This window comes from Lagopus leucura, unplaced genomic scaffold (assembly GCF_019238085.1).
Source record: "Lagopus leucura isolate 7727_CA_CO unplaced genomic scaffold, USGS_WTPT01 Super-Scaffold_1, whole genome shotgun sequence".
Classification (NCBI taxonomy): Eukaryota; Metazoa; Chordata; class Aves; order Galliformes; family Phasianidae; genus Lagopus; species Lagopus leucura.
Window position 1 is genome coordinate 13892879 of NW_024962250.1, and position 13609 is coordinate 13906487.

General features: G+C 43.7%; 1 protein-coding gene and 1 long non-coding RNA gene across 3 annotated transcripts in view; one reads left to right on the forward strand and one right to left on the reverse strand.

The window, feature by feature from the left end:
* Positions 1 to 998, reverse strand: part of SPRED1 (sprouty related EVH1 domain containing 1) — a 54271-nt gene extending 53273 nt beyond the window's left edge. The window contains exon 1 of the mRNA XM_042867713.1: positions 740 to 998. Within this exon, the coding sequence (XP_042723647.1) occupies positions 740 to 771 (32 nt within the window). The 5' untranslated portion in view covers positions 772 to 998. The remainder of the gene's footprint in view (positions 1 to 739) is intronic.
* A 326-nt stretch (positions 999 to 1324) lies between these two features.
* The window catches only part of LOC122188101, a 48661-nt gene continuing 36376 nt past the window's right edge, over positions 1325 to 13609 (forward strand). The window contains exons 1-2 of one of the 2 annotated variants that reach the window (XR_006181607.1): positions 1325 to 1801; positions 13495 to 13602. This is a non-coding gene — a long non-coding RNA (uncharacterized LOC122188101). The remainder of the gene's footprint in view (positions 1802 to 13494; positions 13603 to 13609) is intronic. The other variant, XR_006181560.1, reaches the window with a different exon arrangement.

Consider the following 13609-nt stretch of genomic DNA (forward strand, 5'->3'; position numbering starts at 1 on the left):
TCCGCGCCGGGCAGCGCTGCGGGGCGGCTCCCGCGCTCTCCTGCCCGGGTGGCAGCGGTACCCCGCAGCTCCCCAGCGACCCACAGCGCCCTGCGACCCGCGGCGTCAGCGGTGCCCGCACGGCCCATCGAGGGGTGGCAGCGCCCGGGCGCGGGGCCGTCAACCCGAAGCTCCGCGGGCACCCGAACTTTCTTGCGATAAAAGAAGTTTCAGAACGCCCCACGTTCGCGTTTCAGAGTCCTGAGGGACTCTCGCGTTCTCTGCCCAACGCTCATCTCCTCTTCCTGCCCCGAAGATTTATTTTTCTTTTTTTATTAGTAGTATTTCTAAGACGTTATGGTGAGCTACAACCGCTCATTCTGCTCCAGGTCTCCTTCAATCCCGGCACGTTAAAAACACTGAGATCCCTGAGTTGCCCCTTCCTCTCTTAAAAAAAATAAAAGTCCCAAGCTCTCACTAAAAAAAAAAAGAAGAAAAAAAAAAGAAAAAAAAAAGGAAAAGAAAAAGCAGGGCTCCAGGGCAGGTTTAAGCCGTATTTACACGGACTGACTCATCCAATTAACATTCAGGAGCAGTTTCCTGCAGGATGGAGCTCCCACACGCCCGTTTCCATGCGGAACGCCGCCGAACACCGCACTCCGCAGCCCGGCCCGGCCCCACCGCCAAGGGGCGACACCACCACGGCCCCGCGCCCCGACCCGCGCCCCCGTCCGCGCACACGCACACGCGCGGAGCTTACTCGGTGTTAGCAGCCGCCGTCTCCTCGCTCATTTTCCCCTCACCGTGATCCGAGGCGGAGCAGCAGCAGCGGGGCGGCCGGGGCGCAGCCAGAACTCACCAGAAACTTCACCATTGTTCCCCCCCGCTCGCCCCCAGCCGCAGCCGGGCCGGAGCGGTCCGGGTCCCGCAGAAGCACGAAGCCGCCGTATCCGTGCGGATGGCGGAGACGGCGATGCAACGCTGGCGCGGCGCTCCGCTCTCTCTCTCCCGCAGTTACTGGGAAGCGGCGCGGCGGCGCCCAGGCACAGCTCCTCGCCGCCAGGCGCAGCGCCGCGCCGTCCTCCCGCCGCCGCTCATCGCTCGCCGCGCTGCCGCCCTCCTTCTCCTCCTTCTCCTCCTCCTCCTCCTCTTCCTCCTCCTCCTCCCGCCCTCTCTTCTCCGCCGGATTCCTGCAGACGGCCGCGGCCCGGCGACGGGGGAGGGGAGGGGGGGCCGGTGCCAAGGAGGAGGCTGGGGGGGGGGGGGGGGGGAGGGCGGCGTTTTAAGGCGGCTCGGGGGTGGGGGGAGGGCCGGCAGCGAGGGGCTGCGTCACGGCGGTGCGGTATGGTGCGGTGCGGGGGTGCGGCAGGGAGAGCCCCCGGCCCGCGGAGGGCTGCGGGAAGTTGGGCGCTGCGCTCCTCGCTCCGCCGCCCCCTCACAGGAAAACTGGGCGGAAGCGTCGGCTTCGGGCTCCTTCCGCCGCCACTGCGCGATCCAAAATAACCGCAGGGGAGCGGGGCGGAGGGAAGTGGGTGGCCCCCCCGCACACCCCTCCCTTACACTCCTCCCGCTGCCCGGCCGGGTGCGCCGCTCTCCCTGAGCCCCGCTGCCGCTCGGCTCTCCCAAAGTAGTTCCCGCGGCTCTGCCTCACGCCATTCCCGGGAGCCGCCGCGGAGGGATACGTGCCACAGCGCTGTGAGCTGAGTGCTGAGTGGGGCGCCGCGCGGGCCGGGACCGGCGGGCTGATGGGTACCCCGCGGGGGAGCTGTCGCCGGGATCCATGTGCGCCGGGCCCGCGGGATGGAGGCGCGAAGAGGGGCAGGTAAGAACGGGGGAGCGGCGCGGTGGGGGCTGACTGCGCATCCGCTACTTCTGAGGCACTTCTCCCAACTCCAGCCCCGTTCCGTTTTTCCTGGAACCGCTCATTCCCCCGCTGCTGCACAGCAGCGATGAGCTGTCCCCTTCCTGGGCGGAAACGCACCGGTTCCCACGCGGCCGTCCGCGGACTGCTGCCCCCGGGGGGTGGGGAGGCGGAGGGAGCGCCTAGGGCAGCGCCGGTAGCGGAGTGAGGAGCGCAGCCCTACCGGGGTTGGAGGGCGGTTCGTTGGAATGATGTCCAGAGACTTTTTCCGGACGGCTTTTCCTTTTTTTTTTTTTTTTTTTGTTTTTCTTTCGTGATTGAAAGCTCTGAGAAAAAGTTGAAGAAAAAGTTCCTGTCAGATTTTTGAAGGAGGAATTCTTTTTGGAGGGGAGGTTCATAGAATCGTTAGTTAAAACATTTTAAATAGAACCTATTTTATGTATATGTATATATATATAATCTTCTCTTCCAGGCAAAAGAAGGCATGGGTGGTTTACATTCACTGTAACATTCCTGTTCCAAACTCCAAAGGGGCTCTGCCATCAGCGTGATGGAGCAGTCATAGCAAGCTACTGTCACGCCGCTCTTCTCAGTGGCCCACGTGGCACGTGTTTGCACGCATCCTAAACGTGCCCTGTGATGCTCTCTTCCTTATCAGGGCAGCTTTTGGAGGAAATTTTCTAATTGTTTAGTAAAAACATTTTTTTTCCTAAAATGGTACAGTCAAAAATGGATCGGTTATTCATGGCACAATCTCATCTAAATTCTAAAAATATACCAGAAACCCAATTTTGCACAATATTACAATTCTCAGTGATTCAATGCATGATTTGAATACAGGAACCTCTTGCCTGCTGCCCTAAAAACGTGTTTTGAAACTCAGCTGTGGGGACATCATGTTACTCTACCTGGCAGCAAGAAATCTTTTAGAGTATTTTCTGCCTTGCGATGTGCAGATAATGTTCTGTACAGGAGTGCTCAGGAACCAACTCCATTTGTCATACAGCTCTATTCAGACACCTCTGAAAAAAGACGTGATGATGACAGAAAGATAGAGAAATCTGCTACGTTTTTTTAAATACCTTAAATATATTTATTGTAATAACACTTTTCACCCTGACAATTCAATAAAATGAACTCGTTTGTAATCTGGCACAAATAATTAAAGCTTTTAAGAGTGTCTACATTAAGAATAGAGTGTATGCATTTATGAACTGCAAATGTGATATTAGCCGCACAACTTTCAGGGATCTGCATGAAGGAGGTAAGTGGAGAGGAGCTCACTGCTTCTTTACCTCTTTTAGCTTCTGCACATGATCTCATGGCTCTGTACACATAGCAGAAGTCTTACAAACAGTTTCTGTCTCTATCTGAATGTCACAAAGAAGACAGAAAAACTGTTGGTTTGTATCTTGCATCAGAAATCCTCTTCGCAGAAATTGGGAACATCAGAAAACTTATATGGAGTGGCCTTTTGCTGGGCAGCAGTTGGTTTCAGAGCCTTCTAGTTTTGTGTTTTGGAGCAGAAAATCAGATGTTTCGTTGTCAGTGGCTCATTTGAAAAATATCTTTGAGCCCCACCCATGCAAACAGGGCAGAAGCAAACCAGGCACAGGTGACATCATCCAGAAACCTCAGATAAACTGCCACTTCGTGTCCTAAGTGCCACATGCTCTGGGACTTCTCTTCCTTCAAGAGTCACACAAAGTCAAACAGATAGACATACATTCTGTGACTGCATTTGGTTGTTACAGACTTGACTATTTAAAAGTTATGAATGGAAATCTGCTCGGAAAAAAGATCTTTAGTTGCACGTTACAAGAACTAATTTATACCTCAGAACCATTGCTCTGCTTTGACATTTTGACAGCTGTGGGCCTTGGACTTGCAAATATTCTCTGGCCCTGGTTCTAGAGACACTTTTAAATGAGAAATGTAAAGCTCATCAGCTCTTATCTTTAAAAGTGGGTGGTTAACAGGAATACTTACAATGAGGCAGCAGTCTATGTTGGAAAATACATTTACTAAGCAGGTCTAAAGTATGTTTCTTATGCTACTACTGAACAAAGGACTGGTATATATTCTGCCCAGGGTGCTTATTTACCATTCCTTTAAATGGTTGCACTCATGTCTGTGACATCCCAATGGAACAGATGGTCAGCAGTGCTTGTGCCACATAGCGGGCCACAAATCTGTCGCAGAAGAATTATATAGAGAAGATGTTATTACAAGGGTTAAATTGCATAATTCTGATCGGCATGGCATCCACATCTTAAAATCCGTAATAGGATCAGTGGCAGTAATGCCATCCAGATCAGTCAGTCATTGCAGAACTTAAATGACCAATTCTTACTTAAGGTTTTAACTCCTACGTGTAAAAGTGTTGAAATCTACCTCCACAAAACAGTGATCGTTGCACTCACATCTAGATTCTAATGATGAGTTTACAAAAAATGGAAGTGGTATGGGCATTCTGCCACTTTGAAGTAAATGATAACATTAGGGAATCTTTTTTGTAAGAGCTTCCATTCAGAATTAGAGTGTGAGATAAACGCTGGTGGTCATTATACACGTTCTAATAAGGATTTAACAAAACTGAGCTGATTTAATCTATAATAGTATTTTCAGCAAAGTCGGATTCTGTTAAATTCTCATCTGGAATCTTGCTTCTGCATACAGGATAAAATGGTGGGTTTTTGGAAGGCCAACTTTCTATTCGACCTAATAGCAATAGGACAAAGGGGAATCGCTTTGAACTAAAAGAGAGGAAATTTAGGTTAAATATTAGGTGGAAATTCTCTACTCAAGGGGTGGTGAGGCACTGAGACACAGGCTGCCCAGGGAGGCTGTGGATGCCCTGGATGTGTTCAAGACCAAGTTGGATGGCACCCTGGGCAGCTGAGCTAGTGGGTGGCAGCCCTGCCCACAGCAGGGGGGTGGAACTGGGTGGGTTCTGAGGTCTTTCCAACCCAAATCATTCTATGATACTTGATCAAATTATCTCCAAGATGTTTTCTAGCAAGACGCAAAACTACATTAGAATAAAATCTATGAATTTTTGTGTAGATGGCTCTAACTCAACAGAATATCAACATTTCATAAATTATAGTACTTATAGGCTGTGCTAGCTATAGATCTGTATGCTGAGTAGTGAACCACACTGGGGAATGCATTCGGGCGAAAAAGCAAGTGTAGGAAATAAGAAGTGATTGGCCCTTCCTGAGGTGCAGTTAAACATGGAGTGGGTAAACACCCAACAATGCCTGAGGGAACAGATAGCACAGAGGGGGATGAGAAAAGAATGGTAGTGCAAAACTGCTTTTGTTGGGACTAATTTGTGCTGGCCTGAAGCGTAGCCCTTGTGTGTGTGTCAAACTGGAGGGAAATTGGGGCCTCAGGACTGTGCTGTTGATTGCAACACAGCAGCTGAATGCTGCAGTTAGGATCAAGTGGGATAAAAATAAGGAATACTTCCTTGCTGAGAGGAAGAAATCAGAAAATATGATAAAGAACACATTTTGCTTTTAGTTGAGGATGCATGTTTCCCATTTCTGTTCACAGATGTACATCAATACTTAGTTCCAAGTCACTCTTTGAGGCAAAGGGAGAGGCAGAGACAAAATGGCTCTCTTGTACAGAGGCTGACAGGAGTGCTTCTTTCTGCTACAGACACTTTTCTTTTGGTGTGTTTGTCTTTGTAGCCCACGATCATGACTGCAGTGTGTGCAGGAGAGCCCCTCACATCTGTCTAGGATCTCCCAGAGATGCTGTCGCTCAGCTGGGGCTCCTGGGGCTGCCCTGGCTTCCTGCTGCTGTCCAGCTGGGAGGAGCACATCTGGCCTTGCCAAGTACCAGAGCCTGTGGAATATCTGAGTCATCTTCTGGAGATGCTTTTTTCTCTCCACTGACTCCATAGAAAGCCTAAAGCAAGTGTAGTTCTAGTTTAGATTATTTGGCAAGTTAAAATTAAGAGGAGAATTCAGGCCAGAAGACTTTTGGCCTCTTAGCACACTCCAAAGCTGTGGGAAGGTCGAGTATGCTAAAGGAGAGCACAGATGTGGAAGGACAGAAGATGATATTCATCCATCTCCCTCTTCTTTTCCCACAGTAATTTCTGGCCAAGATGAGTGATTCTGAGTCTGGAGTAGTGGACTGATGGAGTAAGGCACTATTTTATTGTTTCTCAAGTGTTCCAGCAGTGGATGCGTTTTTGTCACTATCTAGGCTAAGCCACAATGTCCATACATATATACATATATATAAAATGCACACATACACAACACATGGCAAATGGGAGAACTCCCAGAGCTCCACAGTTTCAATCCTTTCCTTTGAAAGTAGGAAAAAATATTACAAACAATTAGGAAAATAAGGGAAGAAAACAGACAACTTTTTATTATTATTAATAGCGTTAAGTAGTAAATATTCCGAGAAAAACACACAAATCTTATTTAGAATTTCATTTCAAACTTAACAGAAATGTTTCATATATTTCTTTTTGGCTTTTTTTGGACCTTTATTACTAATACCCAGAAAATCAGGTCCAAATGCCCTCAAAAGGGAAAGTCCCAAATACACTCTAAAATTCAAGTAGGGCCTGCTGGATAGCAGCTGGGGACAGATCCACTGCGGTCATATCAGTTTCTATAAAATAGGAAACAGAGGCGGATTTCTGCTCCACACGCAGCAACATGCTGTCTGGGGGAAGCTGTGGTGTGATGCTGGGTGCAGTCTGCACACTCAGCACTCCTGATCCTTCCCCAGCTCCACACCCCCGTGCTGCGCAGCCACTTGCAGTTTGTGTGCAGACAGCACAGCACGATGGAACAAGGGCCTGCAACGTGGTGGAAGATCTTTCAGCCCAGGCACCATGGTCCTTGTATGCGCACCTTTAATTCATTTCAGTGCACAGCTGGGAGGTTAGTTTAAACCCCCCAAAATCCAAGGGAGTTAGAGCAAACCTGTTTCTTTTTAAATGAAATGGGCAGGGAGCATTTACACAGCTGTTCAGAATGTTCAGCCATGAGGAAGGAGCTTCCTCAATCTCTCAGCTTCCAAGAGAGGACGATACTTACCCCACCCTCATTCCTCTCACCTCTTGGTATGTGACAGGACATGCCCACTCTATTTTTAAAGGTGTCTCAGAGATTCAAACAGGTACATACCTGTGAAAATGCTTTTTTTTTTTTTTTTTTTCCCCCTCAAGCTTTTCCTTTCCAATACTTCCAAAAAGAGACCCAGAAACAGATGTGCAAGGTCTGAAAGGAATGGTAGCTCAACCGCAAGTGAATGCCGTAGGTGTTCTTCAGAAAACACACGACATGATGCCAGCCCTGCAAAGAGAGCATTTGCCTTGTACCACCCCACCACCTGATTACTTTTAGGATCTCCTTCCATCATGCTCCTAGCTGCCATTTTAATGACATCTTTTTATTTAAAAAACCTTAAAACTTGGAGCATTCTGTGCAGGACTTGTTTCTTTTTGTTTCTCCTTGCTTGTGCTGCAGAGCAGTGTAGCAACTGAGCTGCATGTGTCATTATTCCTAGGACCCACATAGAGCTGTGCTAAATTAACTAATGGCATGATTATAACATCAAACAAGCTCAATTAAATTGCTATGAATGCATGCTGCCTCTTGTGGAAAAGCTCTAACTTAGGGAGGAGACTTGGAATTTAAAACAGAATATAATTTAAAAATCAAAAACCCACCATAGAAGGTTTTTGGTATTTGTACTGGATGTTTCAGTTCCTCCCTCTTTACAATGAAGCAAATAAATTCCTTTATGAAAAAAATAAATCACTCTTGCTTTTCTTAAATAATAGAGATTGTGAGTGTTATCTTAGAATTGTAAATTACTTCAGATCTGGGCTACATTAGATTCCAATTGTCTGAGAGATTGTTCTTTTTACTGAGATGATTTTGAAGGAAAATGTCCTCTTGCTCACTTCCTCAATTCAAGCTCAGCCTGTGTAACTCTGTAGGAATTCACCGCTGTGAACTGGCGACACTTGGACGAGTCTGGATCTCTGGGTTAGTGGCTGACTGAGAGCAGACATCCAGCACTGAGATGGCTGAATGAGCCTTTGCAAGCACTTTCTACAATTTAAAGAATGATCAGCCTAGCAAATTGGTGCAATTCTTTTGGCTCACTCAGATCCTGAAGTGCTTCAGTGTCTCTGAGCTGAGACATAACACAAGGTCCTGATTAGTAGTGTTTATTAAAAGCCCCGTGGCACTTTCTGCCCAGGCTGCCTATAGATGGGTAATCACATCCACAGTTACATAATGAAGATAAACATTTTGCGGCGTTATAAACTCTCCTGCTGTGAAGCATAAACCACCCACAGACTGCCTGATTTTAGGAAGAAGCCTCTCTATTACATAAGCATTCAATACGGGGGTTTCTTGCACCTGCCTCTGAAGCATCTGGTACTTGTCACCTTCACCAACAGGATTCTAGACTCAATGGACAACAAATCCGAGACAATATGGCAATTTTTATGTAACCAAAGCCTCTTGGTGATACGGGCACATGTCATCACCCTCACTGATGTATCTGCTGAGTACTTCAGGCTATTTAAAATGTATATTTTATATTCTTCCTTAAAAGTTCATTTTAAAACTGCTTGGTGTAAGGTAATACTGTAGAAATTGCTGTAGGAATGTGCAAATGAGTGGGACTACATTCATGTGTGTGATTGTGGGTGATTTCTGAGTACATTGCTGTTCATGAAGAAGCAATGAATTGCTGGCAGAGAAGGTGGGAGTGCTATTACATAAGTTGGAGCTATCCAGGATATATTTGCCTTGTTCTCAGATGCTTTGTACATTTCTCTTCAAAAAAAAGGGTAGAACAGGTATAATTGCTGAATATTGGCCACATCTTACCTTAGATTACCTAAACTCTCCCTACAGAGTCCCTAGATTTCTGATCATCCTTATAAGGGATAAATACTACCAAAATGCTTGTCAGTAATTAGAGAGGATCTACAAAAGAGATCCGTATTGGGGGATTTTTATCATTTATAGGCAAAAGAATGATAGATACCTTCCGTTGAAGTAACATCACTGATTTCAAAGCACTCTTCAAGTCCTAGGCAGGGTACTTGAGAAATGAAAATTCTTGTTTTCTTGAGAACACATCAGGCTCTGGAATGATAAATGACAATGTTAAAATCAAAGTATTTCCTTTCTGTCTCATACTGAAATCTCACTGATATTTCTGAGAATTAAGCAAATGAGTCAAGTTAAGAGCATCCTTAACCACCTTGTGGCTTTTAAATAGTAAAACTTTCTGCCTCTCTTAAAACACATCTAGGTATTTCCTGAATAGAAGTCTTACAGTGCACAGCAATGTAGTGCAACTTTTTATTGTGGGAAATTAACAATATTGTATCTAATTGAAACTTAATGCTTGTTAAATATAAAACTTGGCAACATTAGATGCTACATGCATTAGTTAATAATGATATTGAACACTTCAAAGCTCAGATTAATCTGAAGCTCTCCAAGTAATAGACTTTGTGAAAAGCTCTCCAAATATTTTCATCCGTGGCTGCAGCTTCCCAATGTATCAGTTCTTTGTCTTTTTCCTGGTGCACTGATTGCAACTGTCACTGAGTCACACAGCTTACTGTGGGACTGCAGCCAACTTGATTACAACAACAACTTGTGAACCATAAAAAGGTACTCTCAGACCTTAAGGAGAGCTGAATGCTAAAGAAAAAGGACACTAAATCCATTTGAAAAAGAGCGGGCTCAAACAGTATTTTTGCATCATTCTCACTAGGTTATCAGTAAAGAAATTAGTCCATAATGGATAAATTAGTTCTTTTGAGGCATCAAAGACAGCTACAGATGGAAAAGATTTTAAAGTCATCTGGAATTTACCAGGTGCTGTTAGCTCAATGATCACAGACACAAAGATTTAGTGGCAAATGCAAAGAAAAATCTTAGTTCCTGTCAATGTGATTCAAAAAAATTAATTTTTCAGTAAAATAACTGCTCACCAGCTGTTTAGAAATATTTGGCATCTTCGGTAAGTAAAGAATAAATCTTAAATTTTGTTATACACCAACAGATACACAGATGATCTTTACTCCACAGCTGGTAAACACAGGGTAGGAAAGAACTAAGCTACTGTCCTTTAAGGAGGGTGGGAGGGGTGGGGTGGAAAGCACTGTTATTAGAAATAATATCACAGCCTTTTTTCATGACTGACTGAAAATTTGTCTTTCCATCTTCCATATCATAGCGTGGCTCACATCAATAACTGGGGAACAAGAACTTGAGCTCCCAGTGTTTTAACGTATATATCTTACATGAATTCAAAGGGAGTTGGATATATTGATAACTTTAAAACGTTTCCGTCCAGTTGCTGAGACACTACTTTCATTTAAAAACTCAGTTTTGCATTAAATAAGCCAATCCTGAGTATTGAGATGTGAGACATTAATTTGAGTTATGCAGCTGCACTGACATGAGTAACCTCATGCGTATTCTTTTTTTCCTATAGTACCCAAGTTTATATTACAACTACCTAGAGTAATTCACTTCCACACTCACAGCAGGAACTGACTTCTATCGTAATTTCCTAATTAGGAGGAAACATCCAAGTTTCCATCCTAAAGTTACTTATGACCAGATTATATCCGTGTTCTCAAGACACCATTGTCTCTCACTTCAATAGCTATTTTCCCCCTTGAGGCATTCCTAGACCTTTGCTAACACAAGTCCCCATACTTGTGGATAAACCAGACCAAGGTCTCTCTGTCCCTTCTTCCCACATGACAGGCTCTCCATCTCCAACATGTGTTGGACAGCTCATCCCAGCATCTTCCTGAGCTTGAATTTATGCTACTTGAACATAAATCACAGAATATTTCATATGAAGTACTGCAAATACGTGCACTGCACTAAAGGTATTAATCTTCCTGCGTCTTCAATAAGCCTATGAATGCATAGGCATTTCTTTTTCTTTGGTTATGGCAATTTAGTAGCTCAGAATAATTTTGTATCCATTAATGTACTCATGTAGCTCTCCTTCTGAGCAGTTTTTAGATAAAGAGGCCAGATCTTAGGGTAGAACTTTTGTCCATTGTTCATAACCTTTTTTTTTTTGGCCTTTGAATTTCATTTCTGTTAATCCAGTCCTCTCAATTATCCCATTCTCTTTGCACGATCTCTATAATGATCACTTTCCTCTGCCAGTAGCCCCCTACCCACCTGTGACACCTACAGGCACGGGGTACAAATGATGTGCATCTGAAAGACAGTGCTGGAGGAACTCTGCTTGGTCCCTTTCCAGCTCTATACTTTACTTTGAGCACTTGATGAGAAACAAATGCTAGACACAGACATCACTGCTCCCACGTTTGTTTCTTTTTTGTTGTTGTTGTTTTTTTAAAATGAGATTTTAAAACAAATTTTGTAGACCAAATCTTTAGAGACATTAGAGATAGAGGCTTGATTCTCTCACCTGAAGGCCTTAAAGCCATTTCAGTTCTTCAGCATTCTCCCTACTGCCACATCTCACAAACAAGCGAACTGCCAGCAAATGTTAAAATGGGAGCATTTTAATGATTTCAGAACATTTAAGGGCAAATAAATAGTACTAATTTTCAGAGTAATTATGGAACAGAATCAAAGTCTGAAGCTTGATTTAATGTAGAATTTGGTTTGGAAGCAATTGGAAGATCTGTAGCTTCTCTACTTCCATCCAAGTTTGAATCAAAACCATGAAAGTCAAAAGACCTTGTGAGAAAGGAGTTTGTCAGATTTATTCAGATCTGTAGGTTCAAACATGTCTTGGAACAGTAGGGCAGAAGCCATCCTTACTGTTTCAGTTTAATCTGCAAATCACAAAACTGCATCAGAGCCAGCAACAATTTATATAATTCTTTACAGTTCCAGTATACAAGGCAAGACATAAAGACTAAACGAACACCTACTATCTGCTTTCTCTCATTTCTTAGATTGTAAACTGTTTGAGGTAGGGCTGGTTTCAAGATTATTCTGTTTCCATAGCGCTTGGCAAAATAGGTCTTATTCTTCGTGGGTACTATTGTAGGAAATGCCATTTCTCAAGAAGTATGGACAAAACCTGCCTTGTTATAAAGGAATCGTGGATAATACTAATGTCTTAAATATTTCCTCTTATTTTCTATGTTCTGTAAATATACATTTTTTAAATCTTACACGGTAAATAATGAAGTACATATATTTGCTCTACAAATAGCATTGTTCTGTTAATATAATGACCAAATCCAATTTGCAAATATACATAAATTTAATCAGGTTTTAGAAGCTATTTTTAGTTCTTTCCGTCAAGCAGCAACGTGTATGGTATGAAAGCCCTGGATCTCCCCTTTGTGCAAGAGGACAATAGGATTTAAAATTATATTCTTGATTTTCTGAGACTGACTAAAGTGCTTCGGCATAGCTGAACTGTGCAGGTGTGGGAGTAAGAGACAGGATTGCTTCTCTTCAGCCTCATCTGATTTTCACTACAGCAAACAGCTTCTTCCCCTTTATGAAATGCGTGGCAGTTGATAAGCATTCTGCTCCTCTTGTAATCTGGGATGCTGATGAAGTGTTTCCACTTACTCATTCTAGATGGAGAATATAGGCAAGTATAAGGCAGAACACTTAGTGGGAATTATGCTCTGTGTTTTTTGTGGAATTCTTCTGTTGCTTAATTAATCTCCTTATATCTGCATAGTGCCTTGTTTTTAATCTTTCATACACCTATACAGCCATTCACAAATACATGTGTAGTCATGCACATATGCACAAGTACATACACAGATATACATATGCATGAGCATATTAAAAAGGAAGCATTTATAAAGTAATAAACTTTCTCAGCTGCTTTTCTTCCATAGAATTATACCTACTGGTCAGTCTTTGATACTGCTAGAGTCAACTCGGCTACAGGGCTCAAGGATCTCGCTGAGCTAGCTTTGAATATACACATAGCAAGGAATCAAAGAACGGAAGCCTGATAGCTTTTGCAGAAAGAAAAAGGAGGCACTAACATGATTCCCTATCTATAGCTCACAGGAAATGCACTGGGAGACTAGATTATTGCTGAAGTATCTAGATCATATGCCTAAAGATTTGTGTTGTATATTTTTTCCTGCTGTGATTTGCCCAAGGTTGCACCAAGTCTCCGTGGTAAGAACATGAATTGATTCCAGACGTCTTGATTTCCATCTAATACGTCAACCACACGTTATTCTCCTGCAGTTAGTAGAGAATATATATACCTGAAAATATTACATATCTGAGATTGCTAGGAACTGTTAATTATCTTGACTGGCTATGAAACAATTAAGAATAATAAGAGTAAGAATACTAACAGTGGGTTAGCAAAGTATTTTGGGAAATTAAGAAGTTTTAAGAGCCTCAAGAGAAAATCAAAGAGCAAAACTTCCTTGGAAGTCAAAGGAAACAGCAGCTGATTGACATATTGTATATAGAATTCCAATAAACCCAGTGAAAGAGTGCTAATAAAATAACCATTGCTTTCTTCAATTACCTGACAACAAAGAATCTTGCTATTTACAGGACAGGGACTACATAAAGAGCTGCAAGAGGCTGTCCAATGGAAAATAAGTTCTGAGGATGTTCTTCAAACTCCTGTCTTTTTAGATTCCTGCCAATGAAGTCTTGAGATATTGTCTGCTTGCTGCTGTGCCCTCCTGAATGAACCTAGTAATTACCTGTATTCAAACTGATAACAATCTGAGCAGCACTCCTGTAAGTA